Source organism: Odocoileus virginianus, chromosome 15 (genome assembly GCF_023699985.2).
Source record: "Odocoileus virginianus isolate 20LAN1187 ecotype Illinois chromosome 15, Ovbor_1.2, whole genome shotgun sequence".
Taxonomy (NCBI): domain Eukaryota; kingdom Metazoa; phylum Chordata; class Mammalia; order Artiodactyla; family Cervidae; genus Odocoileus; species Odocoileus virginianus.
In genome coordinates, this window is record NC_069688.1 from 51,827,978 (window position 1) to 51,851,252 (window position 23,275).

The 23,275-nt window shown below is 36.3% G+C and overlaps 1 protein-coding gene, 1 non-coding gene and 1 pseudogene across 4 annotated transcripts in view; 1 reads left to right on the plus strand and 2 right to left on the minus strand.

Annotated features, from left to right (window-relative positions):
* The window catches only part of MTDH (metadherin), a 54,778-nt gene that overhangs the window by 18,936 nt on the left and 12,567 nt on the right, over window positions 1-23,275 (minus strand). For all 3 annotated transcript variants that reach the window (XM_020906590.2, XM_020906592.2, XM_020906591.2), the window contains exons 2-6: window positions 19,113-19,214; window positions 5,751-5,835; window positions 4,855-5,031; window positions 3,386-3,451; window positions 1,695-1,931 (exon numbers count right to left, since the gene is read on the minus strand). In XM_020906590.2, the coding sequence (XP_020762249.2) occupies window positions 1,695-1,931; window positions 3,386-3,451; window positions 4,855-5,031; window positions 5,751-5,835; window positions 19,113-19,214 (667 nt within the window). The remainder of the gene's footprint in view (window positions 1-1,694; window positions 1,932-3,385; window positions 3,452-4,854; window positions 5,032-5,750; window positions 5,836-19,112; window positions 19,215-23,275) is intronic.
* LOC139038542 (U6 spliceosomal RNA) lies at window positions 12,065-12,171 on the minus strand. The gene has a single exon (XR_011491583.1). It is a non-coding gene; the product is annotated as a U6 spliceosomal RNA (small nuclear RNA).
* On the plus strand, window positions 21,301-21,610 carry LOC110146012 (NADH dehydrogenase [ubiquinone] 1 alpha subcomplex subunit 3 pseudogene; annotated as a pseudogene).

Below are 23,275 nucleotides of genomic sequence, written 5' to 3' on the forward strand. Positions count from 1 at the left end.
ATAAGTAAATTACAAATATTTCAAAAGGTCATAGTTCTTCTTCAGATTACTTGATTAAACATTGACCATTTCTTTTATTAAGTGAGAAAGGATGCTTTATACCACAGAAAGTTATTTTTTTATCACTGCTGAAATGAGGCTAGGAATTTAGGGACTGTCTTTTACAAAACAAATTTTGTTATTTCTACACAATTTTTGGACATTGCAGGGGAAGAGAGAACAAGCTTAAGAACAATATTAGCAAATGATCTGAGGTCTGTTTCTTGGGGATGTTGCTCAACATGAGTTTTTCTAAGCTTGGAAGTGATGGGAAAAGCAAATAATATAGGAAGAAATAGTTTTTTCTATTTATTTATTTTTTTTTTTTTAATTTTTTCTATTTAAACACTAAAAATTCTGTAATTATCAATCCCCTAAACTAACATAAACCTGCTATCAGCTTAACAGAAAAGATATGTTTAATGCACAAGGAATTACAAATTAAAGCACAAAAAACAAGAGGCCATTACACAAATGGGCAAAGAACATGAATAAACAATTTATGAAAGAAATAGAAATGATCAAGAAAGTTGTGAAAAATATCCAACTCCATTAGTGGTTTAAAAAAGTTAATCAAAATAATTTATGTATTTTTTCTTGTTAAATTAGAAAAGATTAAAAAAAGAATACTCAACCTTGGTAATATACATATGATAAATGATACTCATACTGATGCTGACAGTATAAATTAGAACTTTCCTAGAAAATACTTTGACAACATGTTGTAGAGCATTGTAAACATTCACATTTCCTTTAATCCAATAATATCACTTTCAAGAATCCATCCTAAAGAAGTAACCCCCAACAAATATATTCAGTACAACATCATTTATATTTCTTTTAAAAAAGAAAAGTTATTTCTCTCATAATGTGGGAACAGTGATAGTCTATGCTATGCTTACACAACATTGTAGGATCATTAAATGAAATACAGAAAGTAAAGAAAATGTTTGAGGTACAACATTAAGTGAGGGAGGAGGAAAACAAAAATGCATACATGATTTGGATTATGGGGGGGAAAAAAAGAAAATACTGAAACTGTACACAGGGGAAAAAAAAGACCATAGGAAAGGTTGTCACTGGGTGATGTGATTAAGAGTAGGTTCTTCCTTCTTTTTGCAGTTTTCCATATTAAATATGCATCTCTTTTCTATCACACACACAACCTGAAATTAAGTTGCTTTTAACTTGAAGGCTCTCAGCAGAAATAAGGCTCTCACTAATAGACTTTATCTTTAGAATCCAGGGGAAAAATTAATTACCAACAGTCATTTTTGTAGACTGTAAAACAGTATATAAAATTGATGCTAGAAACTGTACCTCCATTTATTACTTTTATTTAAACTCAATAAGCGTACTTCAAGAAGTCTGCTCACTCATTACACTAATTATAAAACTAAAAATACACAATTATACCAGTTAGCTACACTGATAATCAAATGTGATAAAAGCATTAAGAGTAAATAATAAATGCTATTATTCACTTATTTAGTTTCCAGTTTGCTCCATGTGAAAGATCTGAGATGAGTTAGTCATTTTCTTTCTGTATAGCTTGACTAATTTTTCTACCAATGGATCTGTTTTTCATTCTTGGAAAATTTTAAATGTCCAGATAAGCATTTTAAACTAGTTTAAAATTTTCTAAGAGCTCTTACCAATGCCAGAAAATATTGATCGGTCATTCCAACTTCTTCCCCAGTCTTTTCCATTTGCATTAGCATCTCCAGTGTCTTGACCCCAAGCAGATGGTTCGGTTTTCCTCTTGCCTGCAGAAGCAGGTGAAACAGAGTTCCACTTCTCCTCACCTGCACTGATCTGTGAGGAGAGTTTCATAGACTTTTCATTCCAGCCTCCTCCATTTACTGCGAGGTTTTCATTCAATCCTGGAGAAACTTGAAGAAGAGAAAACAAAGATTAAAAATGGATACATGACTCCTTAAAACTGGGATATTTTCAAATTTCCCATAATTGCTTGGCTTACATTTATCACTCATTCCCCCCCTACTATCCTCTAAACAGTTCAAGCTTTAAAGATAAAATGAAGGATCTGAAAAGTGACATGACCACCATCAATGACTTTTAAAAAATACAAATAGATTTGAGCTTATATATGCATATTCACACAGTAATAACGTTTTCAAAAGCAGACTGACTTGCTCAAAAGTACAACAGAGCAAATAGGAAAACAAATATTCTGGTATACTCAGAATACTCACCCACTAAAAACACAAAGGCTTCTCCTTAGTTACATGCTCTTTCCTTAAATGTTTATCCATATATATTATGTCTAAGGCAGTGATTCTAAAACCTGGCTACACATTAAAATCAAATGAAAAATTTCTTAGATGTAGACACTGGAGTTTGAATTTCAGTAACCTCTGTGAGTTGGTGATGGACAGGGAAGCCTGGCAAGCTGCACTGCATGGGGTCACAAAGAGTCTGATACTACTGAGCGACTGAACTGAAGACATTAGAACCTCAGCCCAAATCAATCAAAATCGAAATTACTAGGGGTAGAGTCCAGGCATCAGTATGTTTGTGTGTACACATTTATATGCAGGTATCCATACATATGTGTAATGCATGTATCTGTGTATATATACACACACACAAAAACATACATAGGGGTGTGTATATAAGTACATGCTTCTTTTTATTTACATGTGTGGTCTTCTAATAGCCAGGACTGAGAACGGAGGAGGCTGAAAGCACTAAGAAAAAGTCTGAAATAAGTTGCTTCTTCATTTCTGAATTTTTGTTTCACTACAAACACTTCAGCTTTTAGGTAACAGATACTACTCTCTACTTAATTCAATCTTTATCATAACTTAGTAAATAAAATATATTTTCTATTTGTGAAGTATTGTATAATTTTAGACTACAGCCCATTTATTATGAAAGATTTGATATTGCTCAGGAAGCAGTTCAGAAGATTAAAGGTATTAAGGTTTCTCATTTAATAAACAGGAATAAAGTCTTTTATCCCATATATGCCTATATAAAACCCAAGTCCATGGGAAAAAAGAAATATTTCTATTGGCTTAAACAATGCAAGCAAGAATCAAAACTGCATATAAACTATTACTCAAAGAATGTTTTTTCATACAAGGGAGAGGGATGAACAATGAGAATATACCAAAGACTGTTAGAAGTGGGAGTGACTTTTCCGTTGATCTATTTTCCAAAATCTCTGAACTATGATTATATTACTTTAGTAATTAAAATAATTTCTAAGCCTTTTTTTTTCTTTCGGTGTCATTCATGTGAGGAAAGAGACATATATAATATATGTTTCTATTAATACTTTGATGGGCCTTCAATTTAAGTTACACGTAATTTCTCTCACCCTGAAGTGTAGAATCTCCTTTTCCGGACTTAAAGTTGCTAACTTGAACATTTAGATGAGAATCACCTGGTTGAAATAAAAATAATATTTATTTACTACTAAATAGGCTATTATGCACATTAAAATTAGGAGTAACATACAAATTAATTTTTTACTAATTATACTAAATTATTCCTTGAAGTACTAGTCTTATACTGGAAAAAAGTTTTACTCACAACATATTTCACATGTTCTTAGGAACTGAGTTCTCTAGTTAACCATATTCTTAGTCAACTAAAATGCCAATAAAGGACCTGGAAAATTGCCCCTGTTCTACAATGGTTATCAAGATTCTTTAAAGGAGGAATTGGAGAACTGGACTCTGTAATTGGATTCAACTTTGCCACCTCTCAACAATAGCAGCTAGCTGCCTTTTCAAGAATCCTGGAAGCAAACACATTAACTTAAGAACAATTTTGCCAATATCTGGACCAGGATTTAGGAACTATGCAAGAGGTGAGACTGTAACATCATAACATACACGCTACTGCTACTGCTATTTCTCTGACAAAAAAAAAAGCATAATGATCACAATGTATCAAAAAATCAGCATGACACAGGACTGTACTAGCAAGGAAGGCATGCAGGAAAACAGTGAAAAAGGGTCACCAACACAAACACTATAGCATGGCTAACAGGTGACAGTGAAAATGGATAAGCAGAAATCAATGCAATAAATTCCACCAAACCATGAAGCAAAAAAGTAAAAGCTATCTAAAAAAAAAAAAAAAAAAAAAGGGAAAAGCTATCAAGGCTAAGACATAGGGGAAGTGCTGGCAATTAATGAAAAGGTAGAGGGAGAAAAGTCAATGCTTTGAAGCAAGATGAACAGCATCATTCTGCAGTCTGATGTCTCCAGGGTAAAAATGATAGTAATGTAAGAATTACCAAGAGGCCATCAGTACTGGATAGTTTGAACATCTGAAAACTTGGGAAGAGCAGTAGCTCAATAATGTCTGCAGTTCCAGTTTAGCTTTTTCAAACACCTACAGCATTCTCAAAGAGTTGGGGTGATAAGAAATTCAGACAGAACCCACACTATCCAGAACATGCTTGTTTCATCTTGGAATGAAAGCACCCAACATGCAGAATGGGGACAAGTCATTTCATTTAATGAATGTCCACTATAAGAAATGGAGATGTTAAAGAGTTGGGTCAAAGCAATACACATGAGAAAAAACAATCATTTTCTCATGTGACTCAAGGCAGAAAGGCAACTTTAATAGGTCATTCATTAGGCAGTATGTAACAAGTAACACTGCTGGTATCAGGTAAACCAGTACGTGGTCCACAATGCTCTCATGAAGAAGGGTATATCAGCACAATGAGGTAAGCAGTTAAAAACAGCCAGATTTTGATATAATCATATTTTGTACGTCTGATTAAAGGAATTGGATTTGATATATCACTCTTATGTTCCACTAATATACCTTTATTCTTCTTGGAACCAACAGGAAATGATGCAGCTGTAAGTTGCTCGGTGGTGACTGTGGCGGTACTCTCTATCCCAGGGACAGTTGAATCCAATGAGCCAGAGTCAGACTGCACCTTATCACGCTTACGCTGCTGCCGCTTCTCTCTGTGACTAATCTTAGTTTCCCAGGCTCCTGACGTAGCCCCAGAAAGAAAAGTGTTATTCAGTAGGGCGAAGACAAAAAGGTTCTAATTTTGGGGGGAAAATAGGGTGGGGCACCTGAACTATCATGACAAATTTAGATATTAAACTAAAAACCAAGAGTGCTGATTATATTCATTTATCCTGTGAATTTATTCTAATTGTGCTGTTTCAGGCAGCTAATTGCCATTATTTATTCTGGCAATTTTGATCAGATCTGTCATCTATGGTTTAGAAAAAAATGGATAGAAGTTATATCTTTTTTTATCTTGCTGGGCAGAACTAGTAGGAAAGTGTTATATATACTTATTAACAAAATGGGTTTATTAGGTGAGGACAATAAATGGTTTACTTAAAAATTTTATACAGGGTCTTCTAGGGATGGTATACTTAAGAACAATGGGAAAACCCCAAGCCACACTTCTAGGAAACAAAGACAAAATGAATGGTTTTTAAATTGCTCAAGATATTGAGCTAGACGTTAAATTTCAAGGCAGTTCCCTTTAAGGAGAGGACTATTAGATCCTTAAATAATTTAGGGGAAAAAGTGTCTCCTAATAATGTCACTGATGTGTACATTAAAATCTAGAGTTATTAAACAGAAGAGCTAGATACAAGATTAAGCAAAACAAATGCGGCTTTTATATAATGCACCTTGGTTAAAAAAAAAGATTAAAAATTTTCCTACAGTCCTTTCACTTGCTCAAGTACCTTCATCAACTTCCTTTCCATCATGGCGTGAACTGTTTTGCACTGCTTTAGCATCTGACTTTGATTTCTTCTTATTTTTCTTTGACTGAAAATAAAACAGAATGTTACTTACTATTTCATTATGTTTTTGAAAAGGAAGTCAGTAAAATACATAATGAAATATATGATGCTAACAACCAAAAAAATGTTTGATTAAAAAACTTAACATATTAAATGGCAATATCAGTATGAGGTTATCATTTATTCAGTGGTTACTATATGCTAAGTACTTTACACTTAATACTTAATTCCTTAAAAAAAAAAAATCACTGGAGACATTATTATTCCCATTTTAGAGACGAGAAAACAAAGATTTAGAGATGTTCAGTATTAAATAGGCTGTTCTGGGTCACATGAAGTTAACAGATTAGGAAATAGGTCTATCTGGTTCCAAAGTCTGTGCTCTTAGACATCATGCTATCCTACCCTAAATCATAAATAAGCCACTATACCATGGTGTTTTCAGCACAATAAAACAAAAGACTACTGCGAGTGGTCAGAAAGAAAATGATGCACTGATTATTGGTTTTTTTATTTCAAAAAACAGATTGTTGGCATACTCTACGTATAACAAATTAATGAGTCAATTACACAAAGCAGCTAATATTTTGTCAGTTTCAAAGCAGTGTGAAAATATCTAAGATTTGAATATGGTTCATGTATAGTAATTTATTCAAGAAAAACACCTACATGCATACAAGATATGGACATTTTTAGAATGGCCTTCCAATTCCCTTCTGCTAATATTTTCTTCTTTCAAAAGCCTGCTAAAAATTTCACAAAGCCATGATAAGTGTTTCCAGAAGAGAATTACTATTCATAAAATACAGATTTTATTTATACTTGTTAATTTACACTTGTTTATTTACTGAGACTGGCTATGTATGTATTATTGTATACTATCAAGTTTACAATGAAAAAGAATAGGGTAAGCAGTAAATGACAGTTTGAGTAAGCAATAAATGACAGCTGATTGCTTTTCTTACCAAGAAACTATTGACAGATAATTTCAAGTGACAACAGAATATATAAAAATCGATTACAATTTTTTCTTATTCTCCACAGTTGATTTGCATGTTTCTTTACACATTCCCACCATCATGAACATGTTTTAATGTATTGCTTTATTACATCTACCAAACCAGGCTCGTATGCACTTAAAGAAAAAAAATTTGAGATACCATCTTTTCAAGTGCACAACTCAGTGGTTCCTGGTATCTTCAAAGTTGCACAACTATCACTGTTATCTAACTCCAGAACATTTTCACTGTTCCCCAAAAAGAAACCTGGCATCCATTAACACACTCCACTATCTTTTCCCCTCTGGTCCACTGACCCACCATTGATCTACTTTCTGTCTCTCACATTCACTCTTAAGCAAAGATAAAATACTTGAAGCATCTATCAATTACAATCTAGTGCAAAGGTCAGCAACAGTTTTCTTTTTGCCCTGGCTGCTTGGCTTGTGGGATCTTAGTTCTCCAGCCAGGAATTGAACCCGTGCCCTCAGCAGTGAAACTGCAGAGTCTGAATCACTGGACTGACAGGAAATTTCCAGCAAACATTTTCTATAAAGGATCACACCGTAAATATTTTAGGCCTTGCAGGCCATATGGTTATTATATATGCAGCAACAAAATAATCCTGTTGCTGTAGCATGAAAAGCAGTCACATACCACACAGAATGAAATGGGTGTGGCTGTGTTCTATTTATAAAAATAGGCTTATCTGGCTGAATTTGTTGGGGGGGAGTGGTGGCCCAGAGTTTGCTACCTCTTGGTTTAGCGGAGTACTGTCCAACAGAAGTATAATACAAACCACAAACATAATTAAAAAAATTTTAGCATATATTAAAAAGTTAAAATATGTAACACTAATTTTTATATTTCACCCAACACACTATCCAAAACACTATCATTTCAAAATGTAATCAATATTAGAAACTATTAAGATGGGCTTCCCTGGTGGTTTAGCAGAATAGAATCCACCTGCCAATGTAAGAGATGCAGGTTAGATCCCCGGTTGGCAAGATCCCCTGGAGAAAGAATGGCAACCCATGCCAGCATTCTTGCCTGGGGAATCTCATGGACAGAGGAGCCTGGCAAGCTAAAGTCCATGGGGTCACAAGAGTCAGACACGACTTAGCAACTGACCACAAATTAATAAGATAGTATGAAAATAAAGAATGTTAAATAGCCGTATGTGGCAAATGGCTACCATACTGGACAGTGTATACCTACAAAAACTAGGATAAGAACCCCAACCTATGGATAAAGAAACTGAGGCCATAAAGAGATTATATAAATTGCCTAAGATATAGGGTTATTAAGTTTTGAAACAGACTAAAATCCAGTTCTGACTCCAGAGCCTGCCCTCACAAATCTTTCCTTTCTGCCTCTCTATATTTAATGCCAAATATAAATTCAATCAAGTATTAGCTATGTGATTTGAGGCTGAATCACTCTAAACCCCTTTCCCCAATGGTCATATGGGACAAAATCTCCTACTAACTTCATATAAGGTTCTTTTAAGGATTAAATAGGATGTGAAAGCAGACTAACAACAAAGCACTATACATAAACTTTGATCTTCCCAACCCAGGGATCGAACCCAGGTCTCCTGCATTGCAGGTGGATTCTTTACCAGCTGAGCCACCAGGGAACCCCTAAAAGAGGGAAGTTATACAGAAAGGACAGAAATTGTATCCACGTTGTAATATACTATGATTTGTTGTTAAAACAAGGTTTGTAGAAAAGCAAGGAAAATTATCTTGACTTCGGCTTCCATCTTGTTTGATTTCACTATTACCTTTAAAACTAACCTCACTTTAAAAGTAACCTCTCACTCAGATGAGACTTAATAACATATAAAATGCTTTAGAGTCATAGGTTCACACACTAATTGACTCAGCCATCCTAGTAAGGTGAATCTTTTACTTCTGATCAGCTCCGCTACAGCTAACAGTTGAAGGAAAACTGAGAACATAAGTTCTGCCTGTTACCCATAGTTCCCCCTCCCCCCAACATTGTTGTAAGCTTCACCATTGAGCTGGGTGAATTATTAAACTAGCTTTTCTTGAATGGTACTCACACAAATCAAGATTTATTAAATATCTACCATGTGTCAGACACTGTATCAGGAGCTCAATATATATAGCTAAATAAAACTTTCTACTAGTGGAAACTGTACTATAATAATCTAATTGGAAAAAGAGACATGTAAATGAGACATTAGGAGAAATTCTTATCTTCAAGGGATCCCTGCCATTGCTCACTTCCCAACATTATTTATACCAGTCCAATTAATTTATATTCCCATTACAAAATTCCTACCATTTTCTACCATCTATAAATCTACCTTCCTTATACGACATATAAGGCCTTTCATAAATTAATCTCAACTTTATACTCTTTTATTTACACACATGCAATCATTTGGTTCCAACAGGACTGTCATCTCTAATACTCCTCTCTTTGCCCAAACTCTACTGACCATGAATTTCTCTCAAAACACAGTAGTCTGGGTGCTTTAGGGTGACTTTCTCGGTGCCCTTTACCATGTATCCTCCTCCCCGCCGATGGCCAAATCCTAAAGTGATGTTCACTATTTTTTCTTAACTTGGCTCAAGTTCCACCTCATCTGCTTTATCCCTGCCGCTTTCCTGTCTCCTAATTAATACCTTTTAACATCCCGAATAAAGGTGCCAGTGACTAGACATATATAAAACATGTAGTAAAGCTTAATTTAAAAAAAAGCAGTGTAAATAGAAAGCCTAGTATCTTCTTCCTTCATCCCAATAGCTACTTTTTGAGAGGACAGTCTTTAAAAGCACATGCTAAAGTAGTTCTAAGATGACGCATAATCTGCTCTCAAATTCACAGAACTTAAATATGAGCTGGGAATCAAATAAAACACACAGAAATACTTCCATAACTAACCTCATCTTTCCATCTTAACTTGGACATTCCTAATATTAGACAATACCCAAATAAATGCTATTGTTTATCAGAGGGGCAAAAGGTATACCCTGATAGCAAAAGCAAATCTACTTAAATGGCTAACTGCTCTCTTTAGCAGACATTGTATTTTAAAGAACTGCAAAGCGTAAAGAAAGGCAGAACAGTGCCCAGTTAATGCTAAAAAGATTAACTTAGGGAGTAAAATCTGATATTTGTATTGCATCAAAACTATCAAGAATACTGAACAAATTTTAAGTGAAATGATATTTTATTTTGCAATTAGCTATTAACACACAAGGTAAGTAGCCAGGTTCTGAATGTAACCCTTATTCAATTTATTCTCTAACTTGGAAAGTAACTGGTCCTTAAAATTTGGGAAAACTGACTTAATATTTACAATTCTATAATTATCTGAAGTCTCTGCTGGCAACGTTAGGAGTGATAAAGTCAATACAGCACAAAAAAGAGGAATTCTGAGTATTTTCTAAAGGCTAGAAATGGATACTAGAGTGTTTTGGTCTGCTGACTAATGGCTGGTACATGAGGTTTTTTCATTAACTCATGGCAAAAACTTTTTTCTGAGATTTTTGTTCTTCTATTGTATCAAATTTTCTTTCTTTTTTGCAATGGTGACAGTGTTTTTAAAACTGTACTTGTATAATATAATTTACATGTGGAATCTAGAAAAATGGCAGAGATGAACTTATTGGCAGAACAGAAATAGTCACAGACATAGAGAACAAACATGGTTACCAAGGTGGTGGGAGTGGACAAATTGGGAAACTGGGATTGACACATATGCCCTCCTATTAACTAATGAGAACCTACTGTTCAGCACAGGGAGCCCTACTCAACTATTCATGGCGACCTAAACGGGAAGGAAATGAAAAAAGAGGGGATGCATGTATACATATAACTGATTCACTCTGCTATACGGCAGAAACTAATGCAACATTGTAAAGCAACTATACTCCAATAAAAAAAAAATTAATTTTAAAAAATCAGGAAGAAAAAAAGTACTTGATGGGACTTCCCTGGTGGTCCAATGGTCAAGACTCCATGCTTCCACTGCAGGGGGTGCACATTTAATCCTTGGTCAGGGGACTAAGATCCTGCACGCCACGAGGCTAGGCCAAAAATAAAGTAAAATGGAAAAAGAAAAAATGTGCTTGACAAAATTAAAAGTTGTTAGTGAAATTTATTTTGGAAGTTTTAGCAACTGCCACTTGAAAAGTCTAAAAACCATTGCTTCAGGATTCTGCCTAAACAAATATGGCAAGTCCCTAATTTTATACTGTTCAACATTTTGGCACTATTTTCCTCACTTGTCTCAAACATACAGGCGAGCTGCGCCTGGTTAAATAGCAAAAGATGAAAGGCCCAAAAGGCATATGAATTCCATTTCTCTATCTAAACTAGCAGTTCTTAATTTAACTTAGTAACTTGATGACACAAAATCAAGATGAGATTATGAAAAATGTCACAAATCTTTTTAAAAGTAGAGAGGCCTGGAACTGATTTCCCCCATTTTGGGGAGTGGGTGTGATTTAAACTAGACTCAGGACCACCCCACTCACTACTATCCTGATACATTTTTTGAATGGAAGAGTAGAGCTGCAGGTGACAGGAAGTGCACACAACCTGCACGTTAACTCTTCTCATTCTGGTTATTTTCTTTCACAGCATTTACACTTGCTTGTTTCTAGTTGTTTTCCCCACTAAACTTCATGAGAACAGTGACTCTTTTATTAACCCTTTTATCCTGTTTTACCAACCATTATATTGCTAGAGACTACAATACTGTATTTTGCACACAGAAGTATTTCATTAATGATCGGTTAATTAATGAAAGGGCCTAAAACTAGAGTGAATTACATACAGCCCTATTTACCCAACCTTCACTGCCCCTTCAAATAAAATATGAGCTATTATATTTGTATACTTGATTCACCAACCAAGCCATTGAATTATTTAAATATATTTGGTGTTAGCTCATAAGTTATGATACATTGCATAAGCAGCATGGTTATCAACTTATAATCTTAAAAACTTATAAGAAACCTTTCTTAAGAACAACTTTTATGGAGCCCTTAACTCTTTTCCCAGATTTGGTTCTCACATTTCCAATTTTTTGTTGTTGTTGTTCAGTCTTTCCGTTGTGTCCAACTCTTTATGTGACGCCATGGACTGTAGCACATCAGGCTTCCGTGTCCTTCACTATATCCCAGAGTTTGCTCAAACTCACGTCCATGGAGTAAATGATGCCATCCACCCATCTAGTCCTGTCGCCCCCTTCTCCTCCTTTTTTTTTTTTTTTTAAATATGGAACGCTTCACGAATTTGCGTGTCATCCTTGCGCAGGGGCCATGCTAATCTTCTCTGTATCGTTCCAATTTTAGTATATGTGCTGCCGAAGCGAGCACCCCCTTCTCCTCCTGACACTTCCATCTTCCCCAGCATCAGAGTCTTTTCCAATGACTTGGCTCTTTGCATCAGGTGGCCAAAGTTTTGGAGCTTTAGCATCAGTCCTTCCAATGAATATTCAGGACTGATTTCCTTTAGGATTGACTGGTTTGATCTTCCTGCAGTCCAAGGGACTCTCAGGAGTCTTCTCCAGCACCACAGTTCGAAAGCATCAATTCTTCAGCAACCAGCTTTTTTATTGTGCAGCTCTCACATCCCTACAAGACTACTGGAAAAACCACAGCTTTGACTATACAGACCTTTGTTGGCAAAGTAATGTCTCTGCTTTTTAACATGTTGTCTCGGTTTATCATTGCTTTTCTTCCAAGGAGCAAGTGTCTTTTAATTTCATGGCTTCAGTCACTGTCCGCAGTGATCTTGGAGCCCAAGAAAATAAAGTCTGTCACTGTTTCCATTGCTTCCCCATCTATTTGCCATGAAGTGATGGGACCAGATACCATGATCTTAGTTTTCTGAATGTTGAGTTTTAAGGCAGCCTTTTCAATCTCCGGTTTCACCTTTATTAAGAGGCTCTTTAGTTCCTCTTCATTTTCTGCCATAAGGGTGGTGTCATCTGCATATCTGAGGTTACTGATATTTCTCCTGGCAATCTTGATTCCAGCTTGTGATTCATCCTGCACAATAGCCTAAACTAATTCCACTTGGGTGATCCATTCTTGCTTCAATCTAAGCACTTTAAAAAACAAGTTCACTGTTTCACTTTTGAACCCCTTACCATTTCCTGCCAGATAGAACCATAGCATTATGGAAAAACAATGTGCTATGGCAGCAGTCCTGGTTCTAGTCTCAGTTCCACTGTTTGTTAGGCATTCAGACTGAAAAGTCTAAAGGCAGAAATGAGGGTTCTCTTGGTTAACCTTAAAGAAGGCCTTAAAAATTCCTCAGAAAAAAAAAAATTAATTCCTTGGGTGGAACCCAAATCACAAAGCTATAGACTGTGGTACAAGGGAGTCTGGAAGGTCAGAGTCCAAGACCTAGAGAATCAGATGATATTAAAGCACTCCAGATAATGAGACATTTTAATGAACCCAAAAGACTATATTAAGAGTTTAAAACAGAGGTTTAGGGAATAAAAAAAAAGAGAGAGACCAGAGAGTAAATATTCTAGGCTTTGCAAACTATAAGACCTCTTTTGCACTCACTCAACTTTGCTGTTGTATTGCAAAAGCAGCCACAGACAATACAGAAATGAGTAAATTTCTGTAAGTCTGTGTTCCAATAAAACTTTCAACAATAGGCAGAGAGCCTGATATGACCAGTTGGTCTTGGTTTGACAATCCCTGGTTTGAAACTACAGTTTCTAAGATGCATTATGGAAGATAAAATAAATGTATGTAAGTTCCCTGGACATGCAGGTTTTGCTCTATTTTGCTAAGAGCTGCTACAGTTTATGCCTGTATAAAATCTATGCTGCCTCAGAATAATTTTGTCTTCGGTCTTCTAAACTGAAGACCACACATCTTGGTCATAGGATAATCTTTTATACTCTTAAAATGTGTTGTGAATATTGAAGAGTTTGTGTGGGTTGTATCTATTGATATCTACCATTATAAATTTAAACTAAGAATTTGTTTAGATATGTATTAACTTATTTCAAAGTATAATAAATTATGTACTGTATAATTGTACCTATATAAACAACTTATTTTCCAAAACAAACACTTTAGTGAGAAAAATGTCATGTTTTATATTGTGCAAATATCTTTTGCATCTGGCTCCAATAAAAAAAACCACCCTGATTTGCATATATGTTTTTGTGTTAATTTACTTTGATACACTGTCTGATTGAAGCATATAAAAAATACAGCTACGTACATGCAGATATCAAACTGGAAGGAGCAGTTTTTCAGCAGTTTTCCAGATAATAGTGTTACTTTTTTTTGCATTAAAAAAATATATTTGTAAAGCAATTAAGTATAATTGCTTTACAATGTTGTGTAATTGTGATATTCTTGATAGTACACCAAAGATTAGTAGCTGCAAGTGGAGGACAGGGAAAACAGGAAGCAACTGTTGAACAGGCACATGTTTTCTTCTTGGGAAAAGGAAAATGTTTAAAGATTAGATTGTGGTCACAGCTGTACAACTCTGTAAATACACTAAAATTGTACACATGAAAGAGGTAAGTTATATCTCAAAATAAAGCTGTTTAACAAAAAAGAATGAAAACCAATGTGTCTGGAGCTTAGAGAAGATAAGAAGTAGGAAAAGACTTGAGCTACAGTGCCTTTGATGATGTTCAAGATTGTAGAACAAGAACAATGAGAAGTCATAAAGGGGTTCAGATAGAAGGAAAAAACATTAAATTTGACCAAAACTTGTCAAATGTAGTTTCTCAAAAACTGTTGTAACGTTGAATTTGAAACTTCGTCAATGAGCTTTCTATACTACATTTAAATCCACTGATCTTGCACCTTAAGTTAATCTTTTATACTTGCCTAATTTTAGAACATGCAATTCTTGAGCATTTGGAAAATACTAATTTGCTGAGTTACACTAAGCAGAGCACATACATCTCTCAAAAGGTTAAAAAGCATTGCACTATACACAATATTTTAAAAAGAAAAATTGTTAATGTCACCAGTGATCTCATCATAAATTCATTAAGTACTAGGATGTTGTCAAGCTCATGGTGGTAGACATTTTCCATATTTCTAATTTTCACTTGGAAACAAAGCACTTTTCAACAATACTGTCAGTTGTTTTCCTTGAAGTATCCTGACTATTTTTGAGAAAAGTCTACCCAAGTCTAAATAACCATAGCTTAAAAAAAAAAAAAATAAATAACCGTGGCCTGTCTACTACTTGTTCTCTCAGGTAAAAATGGAGTATCAAGAACTAAGTAGCTAGTCCAGCCTGCAACTCAGTTGCACTGGTGTTTTTCCTCAAGACAACCACTGTTTTTCAGTACACAGCATTACTTTATGCATACTTTCCATTTCATCATACAGAATAATTAAAAGGCATGTATTCAGAGGTCAAGATTTAATAAAATTAATTATCATTTTTATAGATTCATCAAGGATACTTTTTAGGTGGAACAGGTTTTTTTTTTTAAACTGTAAGTAGACTACAGTAAAGAATTCAACTACTATTAGTTTGGTGTCATTGCCTTTTTTTGTACTACAGAGTCAATAGTTTTCCTCACTGTTGCTTTTGGACCATTAATGCAAGTATTAGAGTAAAAAAGACAATGTCTCAATTATTAGGAAAACAGTTTTGTCTTCTAGGACCCAAAAAAGGTCCTTGGAACCTCTGTCCAGGGGTCCAGGGACCATACTTTGAGAACTGATATCTCAGAGAAACTGAGAGACAATTCCTTACTACTATGTGATCCTGGAAAATTCATTAAACTCTTTTCAATAAGCTGTATTAAAAAAAAAAGATTAATACCCTCCTCCCCAGAGTTGTACATTAGGATTAAGAGATGTGGAAATACTTTGTACATTGTGTACATCACAAAATGTAAGAAGCTGTTAATACTTATAATGAATATTTCAGTAGGACAATCACTGACTTCGTCCTCAACAACCTGATGGTGACCAAATGTTATATACATTTTTGCGTTTGTTGTTTTTCTTACTAACCATCTTTACACTTCTATCTTTTAATTCAGACCTTTAAAATCATGAATACAATGCTGATTCGTTAATTATAAATACTGCTGAACATATCTAAGTTTTTATCACACCACACCCCACCCTGACCCGTCAAACTTGATTGGCCTTTCCCTTGAGTATGTCTAAATATATTCTTTTTTTTCTAAATGAACAATGACTGTGTTCACTTGTTTCTCTCCTCTGCAAAAACTGGCCCCCCACTTCTACTTACTGAAATACCATCCCCATCCTCAACCGTCCAATTAAGTCAATCTTTTCTGGCTACCCAAATAGGATAATCTTTCTTCTCTGAATACCTTGCATTCAAGGCCTTACCTGATACCTTCTCTTATGTTTGCCTTTCCTTAACAAGGCTGTAATCTCTCTGAGGGTAAGTACATCTTCCATTTTTCTTTATTCCCTTTCAGCATCTAGTAGTACAATACATTCAGCCTGGCTAATGGTCCAATGTATATTCTACTAGAGACCAGCATCAATGAAGCACCGACCCAAATGAAAACCCGGTGGCTTAACTTGCTTTATACACTCAAGATCTATAGCTCGTCTTATCTGCTTTTTAGACAAAGTTTTATCTATAAGGATTACTCAAGTGATGGACTTCCCTGGTGGTTCAGTGGTAAAGAATACACCTGCCAATGCAGAAGATGCAGCTTTGAACCCTGGGTCAGAAAGATCCCCTGGAGAAGAAAATGTCAACCCACTCCAGTATTCTTGGCTAGGAAGTCCCATGGACAGAGGCGCCTGGCAGGCTACAGTCCATGGGTTTACAAAAGAGTTGGACATGACTCAGTGACTAAGCAACAACAAACAAGTGACAAGACAAGGTATTCGATATCACTGCATAGAGTCCAATTGCTTTATGGGCAAATTGTATTTCTCAAATTGCCTAAGATGTGGGTCTGAGACAAAAACAAATATATTAAGGTACATAATAGATCTAAAATGTTTATTTATAAAAAAAGACAATAAGAAGTCTGAAAAAAACACCTCATATTTAAAACACATAGAAGCACACAGCACAAAAAATTAACTGAAAAGAGAGGTGGACTGAACCAAGTTAAAAAGGATAAATTTAAGATGCGAGATGGAAAAAAGAAACACCAGCCATGGGTTGTAGCATTTATTATTAAGCAAAAGTCAAATCAAATAGGCAACTAACCAAAGGTAGAAGCCCTGTACTGAAAAGGCAACAGCAACTAAAATGAGGTGGTTCTGTCAAGTGATCACAAAGTGCATGGGCTTTTGCATCAGAATGAGCTGGGTTCAATTCCTAGTTTAGAAACTATTAATATGCATGAAATTAAGAGAAGTCACAAACCTCCTCTATACTTCAGAGCCCTTATCTATGGGGCTAATACTATTTGCCTGGAAGTTTTTGAAAGGATTAGAAATACAAAGCAGTAAAAAGCAGACTTTGGAGTCAGATGGGTCTGGGTTAGAAGTGACTATACTTGTAATAGCTTAGGTAACTTAAGCCTCAGGTTTCTTATTTTTAAGATAAGTATAATACCACCTCCTCAGTGTTCTTATAAGGATAATTAAAGTAACATGTATAAATATTCTAGAAAGTCTTAAAAGTACACTCAGTGAGTGCTCAACAAATTGTTCCTATTATATGAGTAAATACATTTACCTCACCTTGCACAATGCCTGCCACATTAAGATACTTAACAAATGTCAACTATTACAATTACTTTCTAACATGAGAGATTTCAGAATGATTTAAATCATCCTGTGGTTTTACATCCTGATACATACAATCTATATATGATTAATCAGAAACAAATGGTAGCTGATAAATTATTCCAACTACAGACTTTTCAAGGTAATTCAGGGAGTAGAAGCTGGAGTTAAAATATGAAATGCTCACTAGTAGAGAGAAAGCCCAGGAATAAGGAAACAGTAGATGCAAGAAGTATAAACCTATATACCTATATTAAACATATAAACTATTCACAGTGTAAATTCACAATTCCTAAACTGTATGCTTATTTGTTAATACAAGTAATTTTCTATTTATTTTACTGCCAAAGCTCAAGTCAGGCATATATTTAATTCTTTCCCACAACCATCCTTCATTTTAAGCTATCCTACCTTCAGTTATCTTGGCTCTAGACTAATTTCACCAGATTACAGGGGCAGAATTGGTCTCACCAGTTCTTCAGTGTTACTTGGAAATTACAAGCCTTAAGAAACTTTATCAACCACTTCATACCACAATTCTATGGGACAGGAGCTGTAGTACCTTGGTTTCTAGAAACTACTTATCTACCTGTGGCTGTTTTTTTGTTTGCTTCCCCTGAAAAGGAGTTATGTATGCACAGGGTTAAAAAAAAAAAAGGGTGTGCAGTTTCTTGCTTTTTTTTAAATTTTCAAGAAGTTTGGTAATAATAAGGGAGTGCCTAGAGGAGACAGCAGCTTCTAATATGGTAGCCCTCATATTATAAGAAATTTGCAAAAGCTGGCACACAAGTTTATCTCTGTTGTTGTTGTGCCACTGGTCATGTACGCAGTTTTTAATATACCAAAAGGAATTAAATAAGAAGTCTCTTGCCCACAGCAGGAGGTACCACTGTTAACTTTCTTGTACATTTTGCCTACTTATAAGCTAAATTAAGTTAAATAAAAATGGGTCAGTTCTAACACTGGCAACTAGAAAATGAATAAAATCCCAGGAATGTACCATTTATGGGGTATGGTACACTGTCTTATTTGAAAATTTAACAGTGAACACCCAAACCTTTTATTTTATTATTTTTTTTTCACCCAAACCTTTTAATAACGACCTGAGTATAGAACATTTTCCTTTGTTAAACAAAGTCAAATTGTATCTAGTAAACAAATGATTATGCTGCTATCACAAAAGAAATCTACTTTAACATTACAACAGGACAATTTTGTCAAGCTTTTTATGTCAGATGTCTACTGTTAGCAAAGGTAACACAATCTTGTCTTCCCGTAAGAAATATGTAACATATCTGGAACCTTATTCATATAAAAGATGTTCAAAGTCATGAATAAATTGTCTTTGGCAGAATGAATAGTTAATAATGCCACAGCCACGTTTAGAAACACAAAGTGATACCTCCTTCCTTAAAAAACACACAACTTACTTAAACCTTCACTATCTATCCATCCACTACAATAAACTCACATTTTTCGTTTTCCTTAAATGGGGGGGTGGGGGTGTATGTAACACTTTGTATGTCGCTGTCTTTACCAAGAGTCTTGCATATAATTTCACAGGCTCCCAAACTTACCTTTTCATTTTTCTTGTCCGTCTCTATTGGCTGCTTTGCTGTCACACCTCGAGCAGTTCGGACAACTTCTTCCTCAGCCACGTCAATGGTCCGTCCATTTGGCTACATAGCAACAAAAATGGATTCTGTTATCAAACTGCCTGGCAGATCAAACCGAAGATCTATACTCAGGAATAGAATCAATGATCAAATTCCACCCCCTAACCCAAATTAAAAAGACTTTTGTACAGCTGTGTCATCTAAGACTTGTCAGACTACCATTTCTAGGAATTTGCAGTGTAAAAAAGAATGAAGTTACATGCAAAATTTGTACCACAAACTTATATTCTGATTTCACCTAGGCATCAGTACCTCCAACAAAAAACAATGGAACGGAAACAAGAACTAAATTGTACTTGCACTCTGACCACCAACTGGCTGTGTACTCGGAGTATTTCATTATCTTTGAGTATTATTTCTACATCTGTAAAAATGATAGGTCTGATCTATTCAAAAGACCATGAATGTTTTTGGTAAAGGGCCAAACAGAAAATATTTTAGGCTTTATGAGCCATGTAGTCTCTGTTACAACACAAAACTCTGTTAGCACAAAAACAGCCAGAGATGATACATAAATGAATGAGTGTGCCTGTGTTCTGAAGAATTTTACAAACATAGGTGGAGGGCCATATTTGGTCCATGGACCATAGTTCATTGTTTTTTGTATTAGATAATCTCTAATGTCCCCTGTAATCTTACAATCTAATGGCTGTACTATTCTAGGATTTAGAAGCTTTACTAACCCAATGCCACAGTTTAAAAAGGCTATCTCAGCTTTCCCAACATCTCTAAAACAAAATGATAGCACTCAGAGATTTTCATGAGTAGAATGAAGTCTGTGAACACCAATTCTAGCTTTTAATCAGAATCACTAGTGGTTTTTTTTTTTTAAATTAAGCATTTCTGAGCCCCATCGCCAGAAATGTACTTAGATTCAGGACCCTGAAGAAAAGCACCAGGAATCTATATTCTAATCTCTTCTTTCTGGATCTTATTCGTCTTTTCACTTGCCCATTCTTCTCATATTCAACACAATAAGTTAATAATCAATATACTAGTTTCAATTGCTTTATTCCCAGTTCTTGCAGAACAGACTTCCATGAATTACTTATAGCAGAGCTATAGTCAAGAAAACAATATGAACAGGCAAAATTTTTCTAATGTGACATTACCTACATTTGTGCTAAATTATCAGGGATATGCAGTTGGAAAAAGAGACAAGATTTATAGCAGAAAAATCAAAACAAAAGCTGTCTTTTACTTGATTAAATTCCTAGTTAATCCAAATTTAATCTGCTAAGTTTTGAGCAACTTGTTAAAGTCAGACGGCTAATGCTGAAACCAGGTGTCCTCACCCTTGGTTTGGTTTTCTTTCTGCTGTGCTGTTCTGCTCCTTTAATGCTATCCCTTCTCATTTCTGTTTATGTATATTGGGGGGCAGGGATGAGGTGGGGTGGAGGAGACAGTGCACAGAGAATGATCAGAAACCCTAGAAAGGCATTTGAACTTACAGACATATCCATATCAAGAATACAAAACTTATTTAATTCTATCAATACTTTCCAGTATCACCACCTTACCTGTCAATTCTCACATGTCATTTATTTCAGACCATCCTCTCTCTAGCCAAACTTACTTTTTCAGGTCTTCTGGGGTCATCCACACCTTTCTATGTAAGCTTTACTCCATCTGAACAGTCTCACAGCTTCCAGTCCACAGAGTTCCCCATCTCTTTACTTGGCAGCTCACAAGCCTCATATGCATGAAGCTTCATTTAACTAATCCTTTCAGGAAACTATCATAGTCACTTATAAATACTTCCATTTTACTCATGTAAATGACTAAATTGAGTCATTTTATATACTGGGCCTTCTTGCTGACTCAGTGGTAAAGAACCCATCTGCCAATGCAGGAGACAGGTCCAGTCCCTGGGTTGGGAAGATCCCCTGAAGAAGGAAATAGCAACCCACTCCACTATTCCTGCCTGGGAGAAATCCCACGGACAGAGGAGCCTGGCAGGCTACAAGTCCATGGGGTTGCAAGAAGAGCTGGACATGACTTAGGGACTAAGCAATAACAACAATTTATATACTAACTGTAAAAAGGTGAAATTAAGTGGTTAAAAACTGTGTCAAAAAACCACCAAGCCGCCGCGACCAAGATGGCTGAGAGAGTCACAGCCTTCCTCGAGAATGTCTGGGCCAAGGAAGCTGTGCTGGTGGCATCCTTCGCCACTGCGGGCCTCGCTGTGATCCCACCCACACTCAGCCCCTACACCAAGTACTCGCTCACGATCAACCGGGCCACACCGTACAACTACCCAGCGCCCCTCCGAGACGACGGGGACATGCCCGACGTGCCCAGCCACCCTCAGGACCCCCAGGGCCCGAGCCTGGAGTGGCTGAAGAGACTGTGAGCGCTTCCATTGATAGGGAGCGGCCCCCACCCCGATGGCCCCAATAAATGCGTGAAAACCTAAAAGAAAAAAAAAACAAACCACCGAAAAGTTGAAAGAAATTCCTTTGAGATAACTGCGAACATGTTGACAGAGCCTCCCAAATCAAAGATGAAACCATCTTTCCTTTTGAACAGTCAGAAGTCCTTAATCAGTGACCAGGAACACTCAGTTTCCATTTCATATGCTTTCAATGATCAGCGAGCCAAAGGTGGTCCCATGCTCCAACCTCTGCTGATTTTCCATACTTTTCTGCAACATCGACTTGTGTAGTGGCTAGAACTGCAGCTGTTCCCTCTGGTCTATGCAGATTTCCCAATTTCCCACTATCTCTTGGGCTTGATATGGGTCTCATAATTATTGGGACTCCATAAGTCATCAACAACTTCCTGCAAATGCCAGGTATCATGAAATATTGATAAAAAGCCTCCTATCCTAAAGAAAAAGTCAACAGCAGGAAGAAAGTATACACATCATAGTTGGGCCTCTCCTACCCACCAACAATAGCACTAATCTGGTCTCCTACTCTGCTACCACTGGTCAAGAAGGCCTTGTCCTGGAGAAGCGTTGTTGTTTAGCTGCCCAGTCGTGTTTGACTCTGCGACCCCACGGACTGCAGCATGCCAGGCCTCTCTGTTCCTCACCATCTCCCAAAAGTTTGCCCAAGTTTATGTCCAATGTATCAATGATGCCATCCAGCCATCTCACTCTGTGACACCCTGTTCTCCTTCTGCCCTCAATCTTTGCTAGCATCAGGGACTTTTGCAATGAATTAGCTATTCATATCAGATGACCAAAATACTGGAATTTCAAATTCAGCATCAGTCCTTCCAATGAGTATTCAGGGTTGATTTCCCATAAGATTGACTGGTTTGATCTTCCTGCTGTCCAAGGGACTCTCAGGAGTCTCTGCCAGCACCACAGGACATCAATTCTTTGGTGCTCTGCTTTCTTTATGGTCCAGCTATCACAATTGTATGTGACCACTGGGAAGACTACAGCCTTGACTAGATTGACCTTTGTCAGCAGAGTAATGTCTCTGCTTTTCAACACACTGTCTAGGTTTGCCATAGCTTTCCTGCCAAGAAGCAATCATCTTCTGATTTCATGGCCGCAGTCACCATCCACAGTGATTTTAGAGCCCAAGAAGAGGAACTCTGTCACTACTTCTACCTTTTCCCCTTCTATCTGCCACGAAGTAATGGGGTCAGATGCCATGCTCTTAGTTTTTTTTAATAATTAGTTTTAAACCGGCTCTTTCACTCTCCTCATTCAAACTCATCAAGAGGCTCTTTAGTTCCTCTTTGCTTTCTGCCATTAGAGTGGTATCATCTGCATATCTCAGATTGTTGATGTTTCTCCTGCCTGTCTTGATTCCAGCTTGTAACTCACCCAGCCTGGCATTTCTCATGATGTGCTCAGCGTATACATTAAACAAACAGCATGACAGCAGACAGCCCTGTCATACTCCTTTCTCAATCCTGAACCAGTCAGTTGTTCCATACAGGGTTCTAACCATTGCTTCTTGACCCACATAAAGGTTTCTCAGGAGGCAAGTAAAATGGTCTGGTATCCCCATCTCTTTAAGAGCTTTTCACAGTTTATTATGATCAACACAGGCAAAGGTTTTAGTGTAGTCAATATTTTTCTGGAAGAGGTAGATGTTTTT